The following is a 24,709-nucleotide window of genomic DNA, read 5'->3' on the forward strand; positions in this document are numbered from 1 at the left end:
GATGTACTTGGCTTGCTTAACACCCTAACTTCAATAGACCAACCCTCTGAACCAAAAAAACCGCCGCCACATAAGCTAAAGCATTGGCGTGTCTATTCTCTCCGTGGCCTAGGTGTGCAAACTTTATTTTGTCGAACTTGCTTGCCTTTTCCTGTAGGACCTCAAGGTATCTCGCCATCCTAGGGCAGCGAGCCGCAAACCTTCCATTCACCTGACAAACTACCAAATTGGAATTTGAGAAAACAGACAACTCATTCACCCCCAGATCTTTGGCCAAGTCTAATCTAGCTATCACAGCTTCATATCCAGACTCATTATTTGAAACCGCGAACCCCAGTTTCATAGATAGCTCAAGGCGATTGTTCTCAGGAGTCACTAACCCCCAATTCCATTTCTTGTATCCATAGCAGAACCATCCACGAAAACTCTCCACCCATTGCGCATATCCTAAGGATCCAAAGGATCGTGACTGACCTCCCTTTCAGATTCCATTACCATTTCCTCTCCCCAAGTGGGATCCTCTGCCGAAAATTCGGCCATAAACTCTCCCATGGCTTGTGCCTTTTCTGCCGTCCTGATTTAGTATGTAATTTCATAAGAACTGAGTAATACCGCCCACTTCAGCATCCTACCTAACTTCTCAGCCTTCAACGCTTGTTTGAGAGGCAAATTTGTTACTACCACCACAGAATGAGCTTCGAAGTAAGGCTTCAACTTAAGAGCTGAAAATATCAAAGCCAAAGCATACTTCTCAATCCTACTAGGGGTGGGAATTTGGCCCTAACGACCCTAACCCGGCCCTGACCGACCCGACCCTAAGCCCTATAAAGCCCTCACAGAGTTTAGGGCCGGGCTGGCTCGGCCCTAATGCTTTCTAGGGCAGGGCTAGGGCTAAGATTCTAAAACATAGGCCCGACCCTAACCAAGCCCTAACCAAGCCCTAACCGGCCCTGTTTCATACTTTCACTATAAATACACATACCATAATTGTCCAACTCTTTGTTAAATATTTTCAATTAAAATAACATTGTCCTTTGTAATTTATCACTTACACCCAAGGGTACTTCCAATAACTTGTTTTATATAACAAAAACTTGTCAACTTAGCAGCCATGAAGAACAATGAGCACTAGCCTAATAAAAATAAGACTTTATTCCTTTGATCATCAAGTCAAAGTCCATAACTTATTATTCTCAATTTCTTTTCTCACTTATTTCTTATAAATTATATTTTTATTCACATCTAAGCCAAGTCTAAAACTAAAGGTTTCCTTCCACACCATTAAAAGCAAAATACTGAGCGGACATTTGTAACATAGAAACCAAAAACACCCTTTGTCGAAAAAAATGACATTTATAATCTCAAACCTTTCTCCATCACTTGTTCAAAAGCCAATATTTTCATTTCCATATACAAAGCTTGAATCACTTTTAAATTAGAAGAAAGGTAATATTATATTTGTTTGAATCTATTATAGAAATAATTTATGATATTACAAATAGTTTAACAACTTCCATGACCCTTAACCAAAACTATTATGTTTCTTCTTTATATCTATTACTTCTTCCTTTAAAATGATAATATAATTATTTGTCTATGTATTTCAATGTTAAATGTAATTTTAGTGAGGTTTGAGTACAAGGAAGAACAAATTCCGAACTCTCGATGTACTTCAGTTCATTAGATTGTGGATGTACATTTTAAATTTTTGGACTTATACAGGATTATTACTAGATTGGTTGGACTTTGAGTTTGTAGATTATTGTACATTTTTGTAATATAAATGAGTTTTAAAACTGATGTAGTAAAAAAAAAGAAAATATATAGGCCCGGCCCTAAAGCCCTTAAAGAGGGCTAGGGTCAGGGTCAGGGCTTGAGATTTAGACTTGTGACCCGGCCCGACCCGGCCCTATGCTGACTTTAGGGCCGGGCCGACCCGCCCTAATATATGAAGGGCTTTAAATGTTTAGGGCCGGGCTAGCCCGACCCGGCCCATTGCCCACCCCTAAATCCTACTGTACCGGGTCTCTGCATCTAGTAGGGTTTTGCTTTGAAAGTAAACTAGCTTTTCTATCTTGTCGATCACCCTCACTAGAACTGAACTTATTGTGTACTCACTAACACCCAGATACAAATGCAACTTTTCGCCCTGTTCCGGCCGTGATAGCAAGGGTGCCTTCCCTAGGTAACCTTTCAACTCTTGAAAGGTTCTTTTGCATTCCGCGGTCCAATGGAAATTAGGAGTTTTTCTCAACAAGTGGTATAGAGGCTGGCATTTGTCCGACGACTTGGAAATGAATCTATTAAGTGCCGCAACTCTGCCAGCCAGTCTTTGTACTTCCTTCACATTCTGCGGAGACGGCATTTCAATCAACGATCGAATCTGCTCTGGATTCGCCTCTACTTCGCGGTGGGTGACTATGTAGCCCAGAAACTTTCTTGAAGTTACCCCAAATGTGCATTTCTCGGGATTGAGTTTCAGCTTATGCTTGCACAGTATGCCAAAAATCTCATGGAAGCCTTCTAAGTGTTCCTTTTCTGACATGTTTTTTCCACCATGTCGTTAATGTATATTTCGATCCCCTTTCGAATCTTGCCTTCGAACATCTTTTCTCCTAACCGCTGAAAGGTAGCTCCCGCATTTTTTAAGCCGAAGGGCATCCTGGTGTAACAATAGGTACCACCCTCTACCACAAAGGTGGTTTTCTCCTGATCTGGCCTGAACATCGCGACCTGATTGCATCCCATCGATGCATCCATGAAGGAGAACACCTTGAATCTTGCTGCTCTATTAACTAACTCATCCACCCGGGGCATAGGGTAACAATCTTTTGGGCATTCCTTGTTTAAGTCTATGAAGTTAACACACATTCTAACCTTGCCGTTCTTTTTCGGTACCGTGACCACATTTGACAACCACTATGTAAACTATACTTCCCTTATTATCCCCGCCCCCTTCAGCTGTATAACCTCTTTGTGAATCCCTTCAATGTATTTGGGCCTTATGCTTCTCATCTTTTGTCTTACTGGCTTAGCATCTTCATTCAGATGCAAATGATGATAGGCGTACTCTGGGTCTAAACCCGTGATATCCTCGATTATCCATGCAAATATATCGGTATTGTCCATCAAAAACTGCACCAGCTTACACTTCCATTCCTCCGGCAAGTCAGCTCCAACCGACGTAAACTTTTCCTCATCTCCCACCCCAAGGTTCACCACTTCCAACTCATCCAAAGTTTTCGGTCCCAGCGGAGGCTCGTACACTTCTGTTTCTGCTGCCTCCTGTAATTGCTATGTTGATCCTGGTTCGTGTGACGACCCCTTCCCTTTTGTTCCGCGGACCATACTTTTTACAGTAACTTGATGGATGTTTTGCACTGCCACTTGATCCCCCCTTATTTCGTATGTCCCCCCATTAGTAGGGAAGCGGATCACTTGGTAAAATGTTGACTGGATGACCTTCATTTCGTGGATCCATTTTCTCCCTAGGATGGCATTATACTGGGAACTTGAGTCCACCACCATAAACCTGGTGAATACCATTGTCGGACCTGCTGTAACTGGTAGCATCAATTCCCCCATGGGCTCTGTCATACTGCCGTTGAACCCATACAGATTGGTTTGAGGAGCTTTTAACTGATCTCTATCGATATTCATCTCCTCCATGGCCCCCTTAAATAACAAGTCCACTGAACTTCCACAGTCTATCAACACTCTCTTTACCAGATAATTGCCCATCGCTATAGTAATCACCAATGCATCCTCATGCGGGGAAATTACTGACTCTAAGTCTTTTGGGGTGAACATTATGCTTTCCTCACCCATCGCGGTTACGCGAACTAACTGGGGTATGCTCACCACCTCATTCACCTGTTGTAAACTTACTGTCTTTCTTATCTTTTCTCTGTGTGCATTTCTTCCTAGGGTTTTCCACTAAAGATGACATTGATGGTACCTAAAATTCTAGCCGGAGCTGGCACTCTCTCGGCTTGGCGAACCTCCGCGACAAACTCCCTGAGCATCCCCTTTTCGATCATTCTCTCCACTAACCACTTCAAGGCATAACATTCATTAGTGGAGTGATTCCTGATTTGATGATATGCACGGAATGGTTTCCCTTCTATCTCCACAGGTGTACTCCGCGGACCCTCAAAGTACTGGCAAGATTTCCTCTAAGGGCCTGTTGAGCGGAGTCTGTTCGATTTCGCGGTATGGCTTCCTCTCTCAGATATCTCTTCTGCTGCGGTCTCCCGTCCTATCCGGACCTCGGCTCTCCCCTCTGTACGTTTTTTTTTTTTTTTTTTTTTTTTTTTTTTTTTTTTTTCTATCCTACTTTTTCTATTCCGGTCATCTCGGTCGACAGCCTGCACTACCTTCCTTGATCTTTTCTGTTCCTTCGCATTCCTCTGCATTATGTCCTCGTAGCGTATGTATTTTTCTACCTTTGGATACAGGGCATGCAAAAAAGTGATTTTGATTTTGGAGACCAACTCATGAGCTCTAGTTCCCGCCCTCAAGCCGTGCTGGAAGGCTATGACCATTGTATGTTCATCCAAATTTTCCACTCTCAATGTCTCCTCCTTGAACCTACATAGAAACTCTCTCAATGATTCCGCGGACCTTTGTTTTATGTTGAACAGAGCCGCAATATCAACCACCCTTCTTTTCTGGTGTATGAAGTGGTCAACAAATGCGCGCTCCAGTTCTTCAAACCTTTTGATACTCCGCGAAGCCAACCTATAATACCAATCTGAGGCTCCCCCCTTAAGACTGGCGGGGAACATCATGCAGCAAACCCATCATATTTATTCTCCTGCCATAACGACATCTGTTGCCGAAAATGGTGCAAGTGATCCGTCGGGTCTCCCTTTCCATCATACCTCTCAAATCTGGGTTGGGAGAACCTCTCAGGCACTTTCGAATTCCATATCGAATCTGCTAGTGGATTTTTGTTGAGGCTTGCAACCTCTTTCTGCGTAGCGCTCTGGTTCGCTTTTTCTGCTACGCGGTTCATTTCCCTATTTTTCTCAATCATAGCCTGTACTACCTCCAATGTGATACCCACAATTTGTTCTGCGTCCGGTGGCATGTACTCCTCATTCTCCCCCTCCACTTCGCTGCTCCGATGATCATCCCGCTCCGTTTCACCATGTGTAATCTCTCTCTCCTTTCACAACTCGTCATTCTCATTCCGTAGCCTAACTATCTCCTCCTGGAGAAGTCTTGTAGCGTCCACCGCCATGTCAGATATTTCTTCCTGTCCTACCCTTTCCACCTCAGTGCTCTCTGTTTCCTCGACCGCTTCTCTAACCGTTGCTTTCTTAGGTCTCCCTATTCCTCTTTTCATTACAGTAGCCATTTTATTTCAGTTCCCCACAGACGATGCCAAATGTATCTCATGTTATTACAACCTAAGGGATTACTTGTATTAATTCCTTACTCTTCTCTCATTTTTCTTCTCTCTAGTCTTTTTTTCTTTTTCCTTTCCTTTCCTCTCTTTCTCCACTATCTTTGTCTTTATATCCTCTCCCCTTTCTAACCGCTCTCTCTTGTTCGTCCATCCACTTTGATCCTCCATGCCCTATCTCGCCACCTGTCCCTCAACATTCACCACAGTTCTAGGCAGTTAGGGTTCTGCGGCTCCGATCCAGTGCACCCTGTAGTATCCTCCCTACTCTGCCTACATCCCACTCGCCACCCAAGACATTCACCGTAGTTCTCGACAGTTATGGTTCCGTGGCTCAGATCCACTGGACCCTGTCTTCTCTTCACTATTCTGCATACGGGCCATTCGCCACCAATGATATCCCATGTCACGAATATGACCCCTACACCCTCCCTTCGCCTTCCTTCTTGTGTGACCGATACACACCCGAGCACTCGTAAGTCAAATTCAATCTTGCTACTCAGTTTCCCTTAGCATACTCCGACTTTTCAATTACCTTGCATTAACTTGTTTTCCTCTAGCGGTTGCCCAACCAATTGCCTCACTACGTGTATGAAAGACCTAAACACATAAAAAACAACAACTATTATTAATACACTAATAAAATTATATTTAGAAAATAAAATAAAAATGAAATCAATGCCTACTCCATCATATCTTTTCCGTAGTAAATATTTATGTTGTATCACTTAAAATCGGTTGAAAATCCACGTCATTCGAGCTTGCAGAGGATCGGTTCTCGGATTGTGGCAAATGATCCTACATATAGAATAAAACAAGAGTCTAAAACAATTTGTATAATGAGGGATTTTAAAGTCACCAAAAAAAATGAACTTCTCACTAAATTTAGTCCAAACGACCCAGCTACATCGGCCACTAGGGTCCCTAAACGACCTAGCTATGTCATTCCATAGAGGGTCCAAACGACCCAGCCATGTCGGCTATTAAAGTCCCTAAACGACCCAGCCATGTCGTTTGGGCTCGGGTTCTAAATGTTGTTGATTGATTCATTGATTCAAGTGTTTTGTATTCATTTATTCATTCAATCAATCAAGTGTTTTGCATTCATTCTAATCAATGCTTTCTTGTAGATTCATTCATTCAATCAATCAATCAAGTGTTTTGTATTCATTCTAATCAAGTGTTACCTCATTATTTAGGTTTGGTTATCTTTGTCGTCGACGATTTCTCGACATCTCATTTGCTCGACCAGTCGCATCTTCTATTTCTTCAACTTCTTCACCTTCAACATTTTTTACAACTTATTTAGTTTCTATTGGTTATTCTTCGCCTTTAATATTTCTTCTATTTTCTCATTCTCTAATTTGTTGTTGCATCTCAAGCATTACCTCAAATGCTTCTTCTTCATCTTCGTGTTCCATTTAGGATGTTGATTAGGTTTTGATTGAGTATGAAAATAGTAAGGAATAAATGAGAAACTTGAGTATTTGATTGAGTTTTGATTGAGTATGAAAAACAGAGTAAGGAGTAAATGAGAAACTTGAGTATTCTATGTAAAGATATTTGAAATTTTGATATATTTCGAATAATTGAGTGAAATATGTTTGTAAACCCTAAACCCTAAACTAGTTTATTATTCATAATTGAAAAAATATATGAAAAATAACAAGTTTAGATATAAAACAAATTATTATTTTAGATTTGGATAATTGAGTGAAATATGTTTGAAATTAAAATTTTTTTATGTCGGTACGAAATTTGTAAACCCTAACCCCTAAACCTCCAAACTAGTTTATAATCCACAATTGAAAAAAGAAAATGGAAAATAACAAGTTTAGATATAAAACAAATTATTATTTCGAATAATTGAGTGAAGTATGTTGGCACAAAATTTGTAAACCATGAACCTAAACCCTAAACCCCAAACTAGTTTATGATTTACAATTTGAAAATAAAAATAAAAAATAACAAGTTTAGATATAAAACAAATTATTATTTTGAATAATTGAGTGAAATATGTTGGTACGAAATTTATAAACCCTGAACCCTAAACCCTAAACCATAATCCCCAAACTAGTTTATGATTCATAATTGAAAAATAATAATAATAACAAGTTTAGATATAAAACAAATTATTATTTTCGATTTTGGCATGTTTGATTATATTATTTTAGATTTTGGCATGCTTGATTACATGTTTTAACTTGGTTATATAGATACTATGTCATAATTGATAAAGAGTGCATGTAATTGTGTTCGTGCAACTAATTGTGTTGTTCCTAACCCAATTTTTTAAATCGGATTTCAATTTTGCTAATTTAATTGGGATGTGTTGACCATTAATCATTACTAATTCAATTTTGCAGATCATTGTTTAAATAAATTATTGTACAATTATGATTGATTAATGATTTGTATTATAAAAAAAAATGTTCGGTGTTTATGTATAAGAAAAGTGTAATTGGTGTTTATATAATCAATTTTCATTGGTTAATCGGGCTAATCATTGGTTAATCAAGAATTTCTTTGGTTTAGAACTTCTCAATTATTTTAGTCCAAACGACTCCCCCATGTTGCCTCATAGAAGCCCCAAACGACCCAGCAGTACCGCTTGCATTTGATACCAAACGACATGATCAGACCGTTCTATGGAAGAACCCGAAAGCTCTGTCTCAAACGACATGGGTGGACCGCTTTTATGTGCACTCAAATGATATGAGCATGCCATTTGAGTGTGCACTCAAACAATATTGGGGTACTGTTTGAGTGTACACTCAAATGATATGGGGGTACCGTTTGGGTGTACACTCAAACGACACCATCAAGACCGTTCCATGGAGAAACAGAGAGTCAATTCTCAAACGACACCATCAAGACCGTTCCATGGAGAAACAGAGAGTCAATTCTCAAACGACTTGGGAGGACCCTGTGCATGTACAATAGAACTACATGGTGGTATCGTTTGAGTGTACACTAAAACGATACGGGGGGACCGTTAGAGTGTTCACTCAAACGACCCGCGAGTTTCGTTATGGTGAGACCGGTTGAATTGGTCGTTTTTTTGGGGGTTGCCCAATCCAATTTGATGAGTGCCCAATTAAACTACCTATTTTAGGGTCCTATTATTGACAGACCCCATTTTGTGTTGGGAACACCTGGCCCAATTTGGGGTCTATATTTATGTTGGGCGCAACAGAGAGTTTTGGGCAGACCCCGTGAGCAAACTTGAACAAAAACAAACCCGAAATAACCAGTTACCACCCTTCGTCGAATTCACCAAAAACCTACCAAAACAAAAAAAATAAAGTAATTAAAAAGGCTTCGCGGATAGGTGATAGCTGATAAGAGCCCAAAACTGTAGTTTTAACCCCTTAATAATCATACTTTTAGACCAATTATGCGAGTAATAAATAAGAGTTAATGCTGATTACGTGTTTTTATGTATTTCAGGCAGGAAAGTCAATTATGTGCAGAAATGTGCCACTTTGGCGAGATAAAGGAGTAAGGGTTGGTTGCTAAGAAGTTTTTGATAAAGGCCAAGATTCAAGGAGACAAAGTCTTTGTAAAGCCCGGTCAAAAGCTGAAAAGTCAACACGGACAGAAACAGTGGCAAGTCGGTAGAACTTCAAAAGACCATATCTTTGGACTCAGACCTCGGAATTGGGCCTACCTTATGTTAAAACGACAAGCTCGGAAAGAGATTTCCAATAGTCCAAGCCTTAGCCCAATCAAAGGAGGAAAAGTGGATGAAAAGTCTATTAAAGACAAATCCAGCTGAAGAGCCCTTTTTGGACTGAGAGAATTGGGTTTTGGGCTAGATTTTCCGGCCTAAAACATGGCTCCAAGCCCATACACGATTTTTGGATCTGAAGCATATAAAAACAAAAGCTTAGCTCTTTGTTAATGGTAGATAGTTAGACCTAGATTAGAAATTAGATTAGTTATCCTCCATTAATTAGTTTTAGAACTTAGTTTTAAAATTTCAATTAGTTAATTAATTCGTTTTTTCATATCTTGTTTTAGATCTAGTTTCATGTTTAATTAATTACTTTAGAACAAAGTAGATTATTAATTTAAATTCATTTTGAATCATTGTTCTTATTGTTCTATTAGATTTGTAAAGTTAATTTCTTATTCAAATCATTACTCTCATCATTGTTCTTTGTGTTTGTTCAATTGAATTTGTTTAAGTCTTGAGATTTAAGAGTGGAACGATTCCGTGCTCGTTATATTGCATGAATATATAAGTGAGAGTAGGAAATAAATAGTTGATACTATAAAAATAAGATTAGAGTAATCTAATTGAGTTTTTACTGGTTATCAAATGGCACCGCTGCCATCTTAATCTCGTTCAAGACAAGAATTCAATTGCTTGAATCCAAGGGGCAATCCCCCATTCTCTACCCACCCACCCTTTTAATTTTTCATTCTTATTTCTTGAATTTTTGGAACTGTTCACTGTTTTAGGCATAGGGGCTGCGGATTCACAGAGGAAAACATGACGGTAAAGGTATTTCTAAATTTTCCAAAATTCAAAAAAATTTCAAACATAATATTTAATGTGTTTTTGATTTACTGGAATATTTTCAGATTTTTCCAAGTCGATTTACCTTATGAAAAGAATACGATCTTTACAGTGCTGCATTTCAGTTTTCAAACCGTAAGTTCTTGAAAAACAGACGAGTAAGGTTACTTAGGCAGTTCCAAAAATTCTAAACTTTTTACAGAAGTATCTATGCTAAGTCAGGAATTTTCAGTAAAAATTTGACGAGTTTTTTATTTGTTTTGACCTCCTAACTAGAGGATTGTTTTCAGTGTGTTTCTGCAGTTTTGCAAACACTTAATTTCTGGAACACCAGCCTATAAGGAGGGTTTGTAGAACTCAAATTTCTCTAAAAGTTTTACAGAAACACTAAGGATCTGTCAGGAGTCTCCAGTAAAAGTTTGGTGATTTTTTCTTTGTTTTGATTGGTTAACCATTCCGTTGTTTTTATTGTGCCCGAAAACTGTTTCACAAATTTTGAAAGGCAGTAGAAGGACTTTCCTAGCTCCGATTGATCTGATATTTTATAGGCTACTTCATAGACGTCTTAGAAATTTATTGTAAAAATTTTAAATTTTTTGGAGAGCGGGACCTATGCCCATACAAGGCCAAACCGGAGCGCGACCGGCGCCCAAAATATTGGAATTCCAAATTCCACTGAAATAGCGACCAGCATACAGGCAAGCAAAGTTGAGCGCCACCCGCGCCCAAACACCTAAAAAAACCACTTTTTGGCTGAGCGTGACCCGCGCCTTGCCAAGGCTAACTTCGAGCGCGACCTGGGCCGAAACGCCTGGAACTCCAGCTTGACCTGAGCACGACCTGCGCTCTACCTAGGCCAAACCTGAGCGCACCCCGCGCCCTCTTGTGTACCAGCCCGATTTTTCACAGGTCAGTCCAAATTTCTATTTCTTTAAGTTTTTCAGTGTTCTAACTTGTTATATACACTGAATACGCGTAAACAAGACGCTATTCATAAGCAAAGCAAGGAGGCATTCAGGTACTCTTTCTTTCACTCCTCGTTTCTTCTGTCAGAGGAGTTTAATTCTAGTATAATCAGGCTTGTTTTCTTCAAACGCAATGCCACACACCTATCTAGAAATTTATAGTTAGAGTTTTGGTTGCATATTAATTGCCCTATAATATATTTGAAAAACCAATATGGCATATCAATATGTAGACCAACAATCATATGATAATTATGCAAACCCTTCACCATGTTCATGTTGTAGTAGTCCTAACCATTGGGCTTCTCATTGCCCATCATATAAAGAGCAATCATATAATTATTATGAAAACCCTTCACCATGTTCATGTTGTGGTAGTCTTGACCATTGGGCTTCTCAGTGCCCATCATATCAAGAGTTTGAGCCTACTATAGGATATAATAATAATTATGAACCGCAATTTTCAAACATTCATAGTAACTCATACAATCAAGAGTTTTCTAGTCATCCAAACTATTCATGGAGTTCCACCAATAACAATCAACCAGCCATTCAACCTCAACCTAACCCATCACAGTACGATATCAACCAGAGTCACTCAAACGCCAATAACTATTACTATCAAACACCATACCAACTAGAACCACACCACCAAGTTTCCCCTCCGCTAACAACATTTGACAAAATAATGGCCCAAAACAAAATAATACTTCAGAACCTAGAACGGACAAGATTGATGCTAACCTCACATAACACGTAACTTTCAACCTTGCCCTAAAATCGACACACAAAGTAGAACAACCCATTCCCATAACCACACCATTCGACCTAGTTAAGACCCACCCTGAATTTCATGAACTATTACCTACCCATGACCCTCCCATTAACCATTATGTTAACTCCACACCCCACCTGGATGAGAAAATTCTTGAAGATGACTCTTTAGGACTTGTTTTGGATGACCACTCAAATTTGATAGATGCCTTCGAGGAACCTCCCACTGATCCATCTGAATATGAATATAATAATGACACATTAGAAGATATTTATAAAGATGTGACGGAGGAAGAATTTGACAACTATTGGCATTCTCTTAATATGGACCCTCCTGTTGAGCATGTCTAGGCTTTTGAGTTTGCTAACCGCACTCGGCTGGATGATTCCTCAACACATTCGAATGATGCCATTGAGGATACTTATAGTGTTTTAGAAGAAGAGGGTAAGGATATAGAGATTAACAATTCTAATCTAAGGAATGAACAAGTTAATGTGCAAGAAAAAGAGGAAGTAACTTCTTTAGCGCAATGTGAATCTCAATTTAGTTTGCCAACGAAGGAAATAACAATGGAAGGAATAGATGACTTTCTTAAAGATAAAGCCACGAACCACAACCTTGTGGATTCAGCCAAGCCAAATGTAGAGTTCTTAAGAGCGTGTGAGGATCCAACAACTGATGAACCACCAACTGACCACCAACCACCTGAGTTACCACCTCCTAAAATCCAACCATCTACCAACACTAAACCATCCATTCACCCACCATTTCAGAGGAACCTCGAATTTGCACTTGAGCCTATTGCCTCAGAGACCGTCTATAATTTTTTCAACCCTCACAATGATGAGTGTTTGTATAGCACACACTCCTATGAGTACACCATTCCGGTAATTGAGAGCCAAACTTTGACCGAGTGTAGTGAGAAACCTAGTTTGTCTTATTTTTCCTTATATGAGCTTCATGAAAGACATCATGATCCACACTTCATTCCCTTCACACCTAAAGTATCGCTAATTCATCTTTTGGGTCATTCCAACTATTTAAAACAACTACAACATGATGGGTTGCATATGTTCTTTGATAGGATGCATAAATTTTCATTCCTTCGCTTACATGTTTGCTTCCAATTATACAACGTCATTCTGTTTGAGGGTGTTGTTAGTATCATGTTTTTATGGCTAGACCCCCAACTCTTTCGACTATTTGTTTATAGTTGACCACGCATCATCCATTTTGTGCCACCCCAGTTTCTTGTTTGTTGGCACAGTGTAGGGGAATCTGACTTAAAACGACCCCATATTAAGTCTTGGGAATTCGACTTTAAAAGACCCACATTTTAAAACAAATTTTCAAAAACCTGTTTTCAAAAATTTGTTTGGGGGTGGGGTGTTTGGTTTTTCCATTCTTGATCACTAAACTTCCTATTCTTATCCCTTCCCCATCTCGTAGCTAGATTTCTTGTTGTTTGTTGTTTTGATGTTGTTTTTATTGTTTTTAGTAGTTTGGATATTAAGTTGTTAAATTCAGTAGTTAAATTTGAATTCGTTAGTTAATTGTAATTGAATTTCATTTTTTTAAAGTTAAGTGGTTCTTTTCAAATTATGCATTGTTTTTATCGTTAATCCCACCTTCCCGAATTGTTTGGGGGTGGTATTATTTAGCCTAGCATAATTCGTTATATGATCATCTATTGTATACTTTGTTTTGGAGTGAGGATTGAGAATATTGCCGATATGGGCATCACTATGAATAGATATTGTGGAAGGATGAAATCTCAATGAGTTAGGTAGTTTCTATCCTAAATTCAACATAAAAGATATTAGGGTTGTTTTAGAATCAAGAATATGAGTTGTTTCCGATTTCGGTTTTGGAAATTTTATTATTTCCGGCAATTGCCTTAAAGCTTTTTGGCAACTTTCCGATTCGTCGTAGCAATTTACAACCTATAAAAACTGCATTCATTCTACACTCACAACCCCAACTACATCTCACATTCATCTCTCACGTTTCACTCCCACTTTACCTTATTTTTCCTACGCACTTCGGCCTATCAGGTCCCCGAGCGCACCTGCTCCCCCCGAGGAGCCACACCTGCATGCTAAGCAATCAATCAGAGAAATCCTACCCCGAAGCGACTGCGCCCTCTTCAAATTTTCAAACTTGAGCGCCACCTACGCCCAAAAAAACTGGAATTCCAGTTTTCATCCTGAGCGCACCTTGCGCCCATACCAAGCTAAAGGTGAGCGCACCCTACACCCAAGTGCCTGGAACTCGAAATTCACAGGAGCACTCCAAATTTCCAACCCAAGCATAGCCGAGCTTTTGATGCCCTCGCCCCCATCGGGCACCAAAAATTTCCAGTTTTCTAAGGGTTGTTCCAGGATAGTTGCAGCTGTTCTAGAGAGTAGTTTTGTGATGACATCCCCTCGTATCATACAGGAGCAGTCTTTTGAAAACTTGTTCCAAAGTCACACCTATGGTGCTTGGTTTCGCGAGGTGATCATATAAGCAGGTTGGGAACCACTAATGCTAAGTCCTGATGAACTTTATTCTCCTGCACTTACATCTTATTTTTATGATAATTGTAAGTTCTTTGATAGACTGGGCTCCATCACCGTTGAGGATGAAACGATGGAAATTACTAGGTTCTTCTTAGCCTTTGCTCTCGGACTTGCTATGCCCTCTGAAATACAAGACTCATTAGCCTATTTGGTAGATAATACGTACCTCTATAACTATGAGGATTTGCATGAGCATTATGGGGCAGGAATCTTTAGGATAGAGGACCAAAGGGAATATAACATCGCCCTTGGTAGCCTGTCCATGAACGTGGGCACAGTGATGTTCTTTATAATGCTAAACATATTAGGGGAGTGGCATTTTTCTTCTGTGAATGACGCCACTTGTGACATTTTCCTTGCTCTAGCTGAGGGACGTCTGCTATATGACATTCCCAAGACATTAATGTCTAGTTTAGCACGAGCCCAGAACATGACGCATAAGTATCTTCTTATGCCTGTTTTAGTTTGCCGTATTATGTTATGTTTCTTCCCTGTTTTTTGTGCCCGTTACACGGATCGGATTGGGGTCGACACTGTGAGACCCACCAACTCTATTATTCAATCCATCCGTGCAATGACTTGACCGGGATGGCAGGTGCAACCTTATTTGGTTGCCCCCTACACCTTATCCGACCAAGTGGCGCTAAACAGGTTAGTGATTGTAGATGATACATGGCGTGAAGCCTGGCAAGTTATCATGGCATGGCAGGATGCGAAAGAACCTCATCTTTTTAAAGATGAGTCTGATGAGGAGGAAGAGTAAGCGGGAGTGCATGTAAGTTTTTAGTTTCAGTTAGTGTATGCTTATGTCCCAAGCAAGTAATTTCTTATTACCCCATAACGGGTGGAACTCCTATAGAGTTATGTCAGTTTTTATTTTCTATATTAGTATGTTATAACTTTGTTTTACAGATGTTCTAGAATTTCACGCATTTCCATGGTATCTTTCTACCCTTTTTAATTAAATACTTTGAGGACAAAGCATACTTCTTGTTTGGGGGCATATAAACACGTGTAATTAAGACATCTGTTAGGATATAGATATGTATAATATGCACTTGTTTTCTAATAAAATTTCAAAAATTTTAAAAAAATAAAAATAAAAAGTTATGCTATACACTTAGGAATATTGGTATTGTTTTCTTTCTCTATGCTCTTAATAATCTAGAAGTCTCACGTAGCTTTTGCATTAGAATAATCTTTAGAAACTTAGGTTAATATGTAGGTAATAATCTTTGCATCTATCAATAAATATATTACATGAGTATCTATGATTGTTAGCGATGAAGTTTCAAACCTAGGCTAGAGTACTTATTCTACAAATCCTGTGAGAATATAGCTTAAAGTCTTATATGAGCGAAACATTTGAGAAATGACACAAGGGAGAAGTAAAATCCGGATAGAGGAATCACACGTCTACTTGCTTGATCACTATACCATATCCTAAGCGAGAATTTAGGCCCTCTTTGGATCGATATAGCCAGAAATTCAACCCTTATGAAATTATTTTTCGCTAGTCGCCCCTCTGAGCGTTTGCTTAGCCTTTCATAAACCGCAAATCCTTTAACCTGTTACAAAAACAAATAAAAAATAAAAATAAAAATCAACCTACCCATTCTTCAAATAAGTCTGAGAATAGAGATGAAGAATAGAAAAAAGAAAGACCGTTGAAATCGAGAATTTGTCAGTCGCTTCAAATAAGAAAAGGAAGTTTCCATCCAAAAAAAAAAAAAAAAAAAGAAAGAAAAGAAACAAATAAAAGAAAATAAAGAGTTAGAACTCCAAAAAAAAAAATAGAATCAAAGGAGTCAAAAGCCAAAGAAAAAGAAAAATATGGCTAAGGATGGAAACAAAGTGTAGAAGCGAAAGTAAGGAACAAAGTCTTATCTAGTTATACAATACGAAGACTATATTATCTCAGACTTGTTCTTTCTGAATATCCATTTCCTTCCTTCTTAAACCATCTCCTAATCCCCGCAACACCTAATAAAGACCTCTAGCTCAATTAGGAATAGGCTAGTGTGATAGTAAGTGGCAGATGTGTTTGATCGACTCCGGCTTTCTTGTGTGTCATTGAGATTGTAAGGTAAAGTGTGCCCACTGCACACTGGAGTAGAGAAACTTGAGCGGAAAAATTAGAGTGGTTTTTGTCTTGACATTTATGTGAGGACCTACTTAAGGACGCTATTCCGAGTTTTCAGAAACGGACCTGCTAGTGCATTTCTTAGTATTACTCATTGTATTTATGTTTATTATAGATGATTGATTATTATGCATATATTAGCTTAGGTTTTGACTTGATTATTCTGTATTCATTGCTAGTGAGATGTATAGTTAATTTAAAGCATGAATAAGGAAGCAATAGTTTTATTTCTTAGTCGTTGTAGTATAGATGAAGTTTGTGAGTACTTTCACTGGAAAACTCTCACGAGCCTATAACTCCTCCACTAGGGAATTCCTAGTGGTTTAAGGCCTTGTTGCATATGGTAAATGCAATCGCACTCAGTGAAACGAGAGTAGTTAGAACTCCATTTTTGGTCACTTATTCTAATTTCTCATATTTGCTTGAGGACAAGCAAAATGCTGTTTGGGGGTGGTTTGATAAGAGCCCAAAACTGTAGTTTTAACCCCTTAATAATCATACTTTTAGACCAATTATGTGAGTAATAAATAAGAGTTAATGCTGATTACGTGTTTTTATGTATTTCAGGCAGTAAAGTCAATTATGTGCATAAATGTGCCACTTTGGCGAGATAAAGGAGCAAGAGTTGGTTGCTAAGAAGTTCTGTGATAAAGGTCGAGATTCAAGGAGACAAAGCCTTTGTAAATCCTGGTCAAAAGCTGAAAAGTCAACACGGGCAGAAACAGTGCACAAGTTGGTAGAACTTCCAAAGACCATATCTTTGGACTCAAACCTCGAAATTGGGCTTACCTTATGTCAAAACGACCGGCTCAGAAAGAGCTTTCCAATAGTCCAAGACTTAGCCTAATCAGAGGAGCAGAAGTTGATGAATAGTCTATTGAAGCCATATGCAGCTGAAAAGCCCTTTTTAGACTGAAAGAATTGGGTTTTGGGCCCGATTTTCCGGCCCAAAACATGGCTCCAAGCCCATACACGATTTTTGGATCTGAAGCATATAAAAACAAAAGCTTAGCTCTTTGTTAATGGTAGATAGTTAGACCTAGATTAGAAATTAGATTAGTTAGCCTCCATTAATTAGTTTTAGAACTTAGTTTTAGAATTTCAATTAGTTAATTAATTAGTTTTTTCATATCTTGTTTTAGATCTAGTTTCATGTTTAATTAATTACTTTAGAACAAAGTAGATTATTAATTTAAATTCATTTTGAACCATTGTTCTTATTGTTATATTAGATTTGTAAAGTTAATTTCTTATTCAAATCATTACTCTCACCATTGTTCTTTGTGTTTGTTCAATTGAATTTGTTTAAGTCTTGAGAGTTAAGAGTGGAACGATTCCGTACTCGTTATATTGCATGAATATATAAGTGAGAGTAGGAAATAAATAGTTGATACTGTAAGAATAAGATTAGAGTAATCTAATTGAGTTTTTACGGGTTATCAATAGCTAAAGTTTATAAACATAACATAATTTCGGCAAAGTGCAAATATTATTGCCAAGTTCTTCATTTTTGAAGTATAGGACTCGCATTTTACCAGGTATTTCAAATTTTGCTTATACTATACTGCAGTGAGTTAATCATATTGCAGGAATTTATATACTGGTGTGTTGAATTAATACATCCAGTTGCAGAACACTACATATCATCGCTTTGTCAGTCTTCCGTTGGTTAATCCCAGATTATTCATGCATTTTTAGAAGTCTAGTGCTTTTGGAGTTCCCATTTCGCAAAGTATTACGATATCGATACCCCAATGGCATAATTATGGATTATGAACTTTTAACCTCTCAATGGCTTTCGAGCCACTTGTGCTCTTGAAGAAAATGATAGTAGACCTGGAAACCGAAGTGGCTTCACTTGAAGCCTGGAAGGCGAGCAACCATGATAAGTTATGAAGACAGTTATAAACATGTTAGTCGAAAGTTAGAAAACGCACTGGAACCGAGGTCAACTAAAGGAAAAAGCAAATACGGGTTACCCACCGTTACATCTTTCAGAAGTATGACATTCTGCAACATGTCATGTCAATCTTAAAATAAGACAACATGCATATCTGTTTTGTTTTGTTCTCTTTTGGTTTTTCTATATCATCATGACTTGGTGTATCCTTACCTCATCCTTGGTATGTCAAGAGTTCAAGACTTGATGTTTAGTTGCTCTTTCAAATAATATTACTACAGTTCACTCGATTTACAAAAAACATATTATCGCAAGTTTCATTATCACTAGTTAGAGTTTAGTGGGTGTATGGTGAAGGGCAAGAGAAAGTTGCAATAGGTTACTTTGATGTAGTTTTGGGGTCTGCCCAACACAAAACATGATTTTTAGGATAATGGCAAATTTGTAATTTTTTTAGGGTCTCCCAACACAAAATGGGTTGTGCCCATAGCGAGTACCCTATTTGATTGTTTTGGAATATTTATTTATAAAAAATATTAATTAGGTTAAATCTAGGATGTATGGGTGCATTTTGGTGACCGGGTGAGAAAGTTTTAGTAAAAGGAACAGTAAAGGGTAATAACGTAACAACACATCTCACATCTCTTTCGCTCTAGTCCATTTTCTCTACGGCCTTCTTCCCTATTTTCTCTCCTTCTCTCTCTCACTTCATTTGTCTTCTCTAATTTCTCATCTCATATTTGACTTCGCTTTCTCGTTTACAACCCACGTTCGGTGTTTTTTGTTTCATTACCCCATTCTTTATTTAGTTTTGGCTTGAACAAGTGTTGGTTATGGATTAAATATGAAATCAATAAAGACGACTAATGTTTGGATTGGAAATCATAAAAATCACTCAACCATGCTCTACTGTCCATGCCCATGTTTGCTCCATATGAAGGTTTTTTTACGGTGATTGGTAATGGGTGTCTTCATTTGCAAATTCGCCATATACTTTAGTCAATTTACTCAATGGGAAAAGACACATGTTAAAAACCATTCACAAAGTAGACAGTGATGTCTCCATGACTTCATTAGTCAGTGTGTTTGTATTGCTTCAAGTTCGATAAAGCCTTCCCCACCATGTTAAAAGTGGACAGTTGTGCGTAATTTTCTTGTTTTTTTTTCGGTTGGTAAGCGAGGTTGTTAACGAGGTCCCCTACCCCTCTTATTAAAAAAATAATAGATTGTTCTTTACATTCTCATATACTCTCTCCCTTGTGCAGTTTCATATGCAATCTTTTTAATATCCTCTGCAAAGGAACTAGATACAATTTCTATATAACTTACATTAGGGCACTTTGCCGCTAGTGCATCTGCTAACTTATTTACTTCTCTAAAAATAAACTTTAAAGAGAAAAAAATAAGGTCCGCCTTCATGTCTTGTATTCTTCCATACAATCTCTTTGCTCGTCATGGGTATTTCTTGTTTCTGATAAAGCCTACTACATTTTGAGAATCTGTTTGGGCTTCTATTCTTTTTATGTTGTGCTTTAGTGCAAGCCTAATCTCTTGCTCAAGTCCTTCTAGCTCGACCAAAGCTATTGTGTTGTACTGCGAGACTCCATGCGCTGCTGCCTTTACTTCTCCCATATTATCACGAATCACTGTTGCCCATTGCCCTCACTCTCCTTGTACACTTCCATCCGTGTTCAATGAATGGTTTCCTTGCGCTGCTTTTTCCCATTTGCACTTGATTTGCTTTTCGGCCTCTGATTGTGGGCTTTTATTCCACAGCTGCTGAAACCTCTCTTTATCTACTCATTCTTCCATCTTGACTGTAATTGCACTCATCTTTGTTTTCACATCCTTCACTATCAGTTCTTTTACTTGCTCTGCATCTGCATACTTATGATCGAAACATCTCGAGTTCCTCTCTTTCCATGTCCAGTAGAAGAACCCTGTAAACAATAACCTCAGTGCATCATGAAACCCTCCCTTTCCTGAAGATTTAGCTTGAATCCACTCTATTTCTTGCTGCCACGTCTGTTTCCTTGTTCTCCTGTAACCTCCTTTCTTTAGTAACCCTCTCCATATTTCTTGACTATATGTACAATGAAAGAATAAATTCTCTTTCGTTTCAACTCCACTGTTACATAACACACAAGTATCGATGGTGACCACATTCCACTCCTTTAATCTCTGTAAAGTTTTCTGTCCATCACTCAACACTAACCAAGCTATGAACGAGAATCTTGGTATTCTATTCGCAAACCAGACCATGCCATGCCAATTTGTCTTCTGTTTTGCTTGCCTCATGCTGTGGTAGGTTTCCTTCGGCTGGTACTCCCCTCCTAGTGTTACCGACCAAACCACTTCATCCTTTCCAGAATGCATCTTCACATCATTTTCCATTCCTTGAATCAATTCCGCACAATGAATTCAAAATTGATTAGGTATTTGCCATTGTCCATCCTCTATAATTCTGGCCACTCTTGCTTCTTTGTTGTACACTGAGTCATACTTGAACACTGATGGAAATTTCTCTCGAAGAATCCCTGTAGGATGCCAAGGATCATCCCATAAACTTGTATCCTCTCCATTCCCAATAAGATGAACATCAATACTCTTCACTTCCACTCTGTCTTTCAATATATTCCTCCAACTCCATGAGCAATCATTTGGGATTTTTAGACTCCAAAAATTCCTTCCTTTCATTAAGTTTGTTTCCACCCATTTAACCCACAGTGTATTCTTACCTCTTATGATGTTCCAGATATGTCTTAAATTTGCTGGATGATTTGTTGTTTCCAATCCTCTAATTCCAAGACCACTTTCATCAAATGGGTAGCATATGTTCTCCCAGCTTATAAGGTAATTTTCTTGTTAAGTGTACTTCGGATTCAATTTGGTTCATACTACTGCATTGTTGTTGTAGTTTGTTAATAATGGTAGTCGGGTAGGAAATTAGAAACAGGTCTTGTTAGCAGCTATTGATTTAATCCATAGTTTCAATTGAGGTTTACCATTGGTTATAAAAAAAAATAGTGTTATGTTTGAATTATTACATAATTTATCAACCTCACGATACTTGAACAAGTGGTGCCTGATCAAGTTGATACCTACTGACCTACATATCTTTCACACTGAAAAGTGTCTACTGAATACCAGATGGAAATGGTTCTCAACTACTCGCTAGCTAATTGGTTGAAGGAGAGATCATTTGGTTTTTAATTTGTCAAGGATAATACATTCCAGGTGATTTATAGACTACTTTTCAATTCCTTGTTCATGGTTTTAGTTATTGCACTATCTTGATTGATCATTTGGTACAGCCTGATTCTTTTCTTAGAAAAGGTAAGGCCAGGCCTTTAGGTATTCTGTTCATAGTAAAGATTTTAGGAGATTTTATCATTCTTGCTCATACAAAGCTTGCTTACTTAGGCGTACATTTGCATTTTAATTAAACTTCCTCGACTCCTTTGTTTGCATGGTCTACAGTCAAAGGACACTATTTCCGGACATGTATATCTATATTTTTTAACGTTCAAAAGAAACAACAAAAAAGGGAAAAAACTTGCTCACGCAGGAATAATTTTTGGGCAGATTTATATTGCTCCTCATTTCGTTTATTGTGTGTGGTACTTATGTGTATCTTATGTCCTTGATAAAACTGGGGTTGGTGTTTGTTGTCTTGTTTGGTGAAAGATTATTCAATATACCGAGCAAAAAAAAAAAAAGATTATCAATATTTCTTCTCATATGTAGTTATATATTTTTTTCTTGTTTATTATTGTCACTATAATAAGGATTATTTATGCAAGTGGAAATGCTGAGACGAGTTGAATTATGAAGTGCACAATAGTGTCATCAATTTTTGTTTATTTCTTTGTTCTATTTTCAGTTACTTGTTTGTTATTTTTTTTGGCTCTGATATATTTCTTTGTTCTATTTATGTTGACTTGTTGAGTTAATGCATTTCTAAAAGGCTTATATCTCTGTCAAGTTGTGTGATTCTGTGTAGTTGATTGAAAATATTTCAACATGTCGGGGTTCTATTTTGTGGGCAGTAGATGTTTGATAAATGCTCAGCTGGGGTTTTCATTGACCAATTTGGTTATATCAGAGGCTTACTAGATGAGTGAGTCTGTTGGACAATTCCCCTTGATGTGCATATGCTTAAGATGTTGTAAACCTTTAAGTCTGATGCAGAGAACACCTTTAGTCATGGCTTACTCTTGAAGTGTTTCTAGCATTAGTGTAAACTTGAGGCAGACTGGGTTAAACAACACAGAAATGTTACTAGATCCCAAAATACGTGGGTTGGACCTACTGTGGGTGTAACTAAGCTTAATAAATTAAATAGCCTGTTCATGGAAATTCTAGTATAGTTTGGCTTTTGATTGCCCTGTACATTGCGGTGGGGTATTAAGTTGGAAACCATTGCCCTTTTTTTTTGTAATTGCTATTTTGTTAATACAAGAACACCTCCAGTAACAACCTTAGCTTTGGAATCCGATACCCCTTTATATTGTCTATTGTTGACTCATTTATTGCTCAATTCCTCTAGGTAAAGTTCAATGTGGTGGATGTGCATAGCCATCGGTGTTTTTCATAGTTTTGTCAGATAAAGGATAGATGTTGTAACTTCTAGAGAGGATTAGTGGAGTAATTTTGTTTGTTGCATGCTAGCACACTGCCACATCATATCCCAGCCTCCTTCCATATTGTTATCCTAGTTATGGTTGGCTATATTCATTAACACCTAGTCTTGATTGTTGTAACTGGTTAACTACTTTAATGAAGTGATGTTACCACTTTGAATAAGTTTATAACCACACTTACAATTTTCTGGTATGTTGTGTACTAGCAATAATTATTCTTACAAATGTTGTGTTAGAAACCATCTATTACCTCTTATATATTGGCTGAAAATTTTATGCAAAAATCCCATGAAGAAAACCGAAAATTAAAGTGTCTTCTTTGGCTATTAGAACCATACGCAGCTACATGTTTTATTGGTATGTGTTTAAGGGATCTTTTGTGTGTAACAAAAATCTGGTATGCATTTGAATCCTCAAGTCTCTCTTCTTAATAAGGTTGTGCTCCTAGATAACTTGTGCTCATGCTCATATCTTTTTCAGCTTTCTCTGAATGGTGATTGGCATTCCGTATAAACTATAAAATTGCTCGTATCAAATTTTGGGACTCTGGAGTCTAACTGTTAATAACTTACTGATAAGATTTTGTATTAAACCAATAGAATTATAAAATGCAATATTTTCTACATTTGGAACATTTTTCTGGAAAATAAGTTACTCCACGAGTAGTATGTTTACTATATGTTCGTAGCTATGGTGACACCTGACTACTATAAGTTAATGTACATGTGACGTTAAATTATGTGGAAGGTTGAGTTTAAGAGCTACTAATGCTATTGAATTTTTTTATGATGTCAATAGACTCATTGGTGAGAGAACCTTTTTGATCAATTTCCTGGACTATGAGTTAGTTTTCAGCATATGGTGCTACTAGTTTGTGACTCAAATAAAATGTTAGTTTTCTTGCTAATCAAGAGGATAAATTGATATTCTTTGTTTTAGGTGTTATAGGTAAAGGCGTTTTTGTAGATTGTTACCAAAAAAACAAAGGCGTACTTGTAGATTCGTATACTTGAGGAGGACAATTATTGTACATAGCGACCCTGTTTGCATGTGAAAGGAACCTACCTCTTCTTATGGCGGTCATGGAAGTCCATGCTAACAATGGAAAATACTTGTTTTTCGTACAGGGTAAGGTATTACCAATATTTAACACATAGTGTTGCTATAAGTGCTTGGTGTTTCAATGCTTTAATGTTGTCATCACTTGTTACATTGTGGAGACATAAACTTGAAGGCGTAGTCCTCAAGTTTACACTAATCATTGTGAGACTTATGAATGAGTGAGAAGGTATATCAACAGATTCTCCATTCCGTTTTCAGTGTTGTTTAATCATTTTGTTTGCATATAGTGTTGTTATTTAATTAATCCATTTATTTTTTGTCATTCAATCAGCAAAAGATCCTTGTCTTATGATCAGTAACCAACTATGAATAGCTCTAGTACTCTGGTTTCTTTTCTACTAGATTGTATTCTTTAATTTCGAGTTGCGTTAGATGCCTCTAGTACTTCATTTATTCTTTAATTATGTTATTTCTGAAATTTTAAGTGTATAATGAACTGGTGAGGAAAGGGCTGGTGGTTCTACTTTTGGAGTGGGTGCCTTTTCACTAAGTTGGACATATGATACAGAAAGAAAAGGTGCACAATTGACGTCTAAAATAAAACTTTTTTATTATTAACATCAACTGTTGGATAAATGTGTTTAAGGAGGGGATGTCTGTCATTTTTATTGTCAAAAGGACGTTCGTGAAGCTTTGATCAGTAAAAGATTTGGTTGTTTCTATCG

The 24,709-nt window shown here is 37.8% G+C and overlaps 1 protein-coding gene across 1 annotated transcript; it reads right to left on the reverse strand.

The window, feature by feature from the left end:
* Nucleotides 1–20,079: 20,079 nt before the first annotated feature.
* Nucleotides 20,080–20,673, reverse strand: LOC147475030 (uncharacterized). The gene has a single exon (XM_086585246.1). It carries the CDS (start codon nt 20,671–20,673, stop codon nt 20,080–20,082), a length of 594 nt encoding a protein of 197 aa, XP_086441372.1.
* Between the last annotated feature and the right edge of the window lie 4,036 nt (nt 20,674–24,709).

Source organism: Coptis chinensis, chromosome 9 (genome assembly GCF_015680905.1).
Source record: "Coptis chinensis isolate HL-2020 chromosome 9, ASM1568090v1, whole genome shotgun sequence".
Classification (NCBI taxonomy): Eukaryota; Viridiplantae; Streptophyta; class Magnoliopsida; order Ranunculales; family Ranunculaceae; genus Coptis; species Coptis chinensis.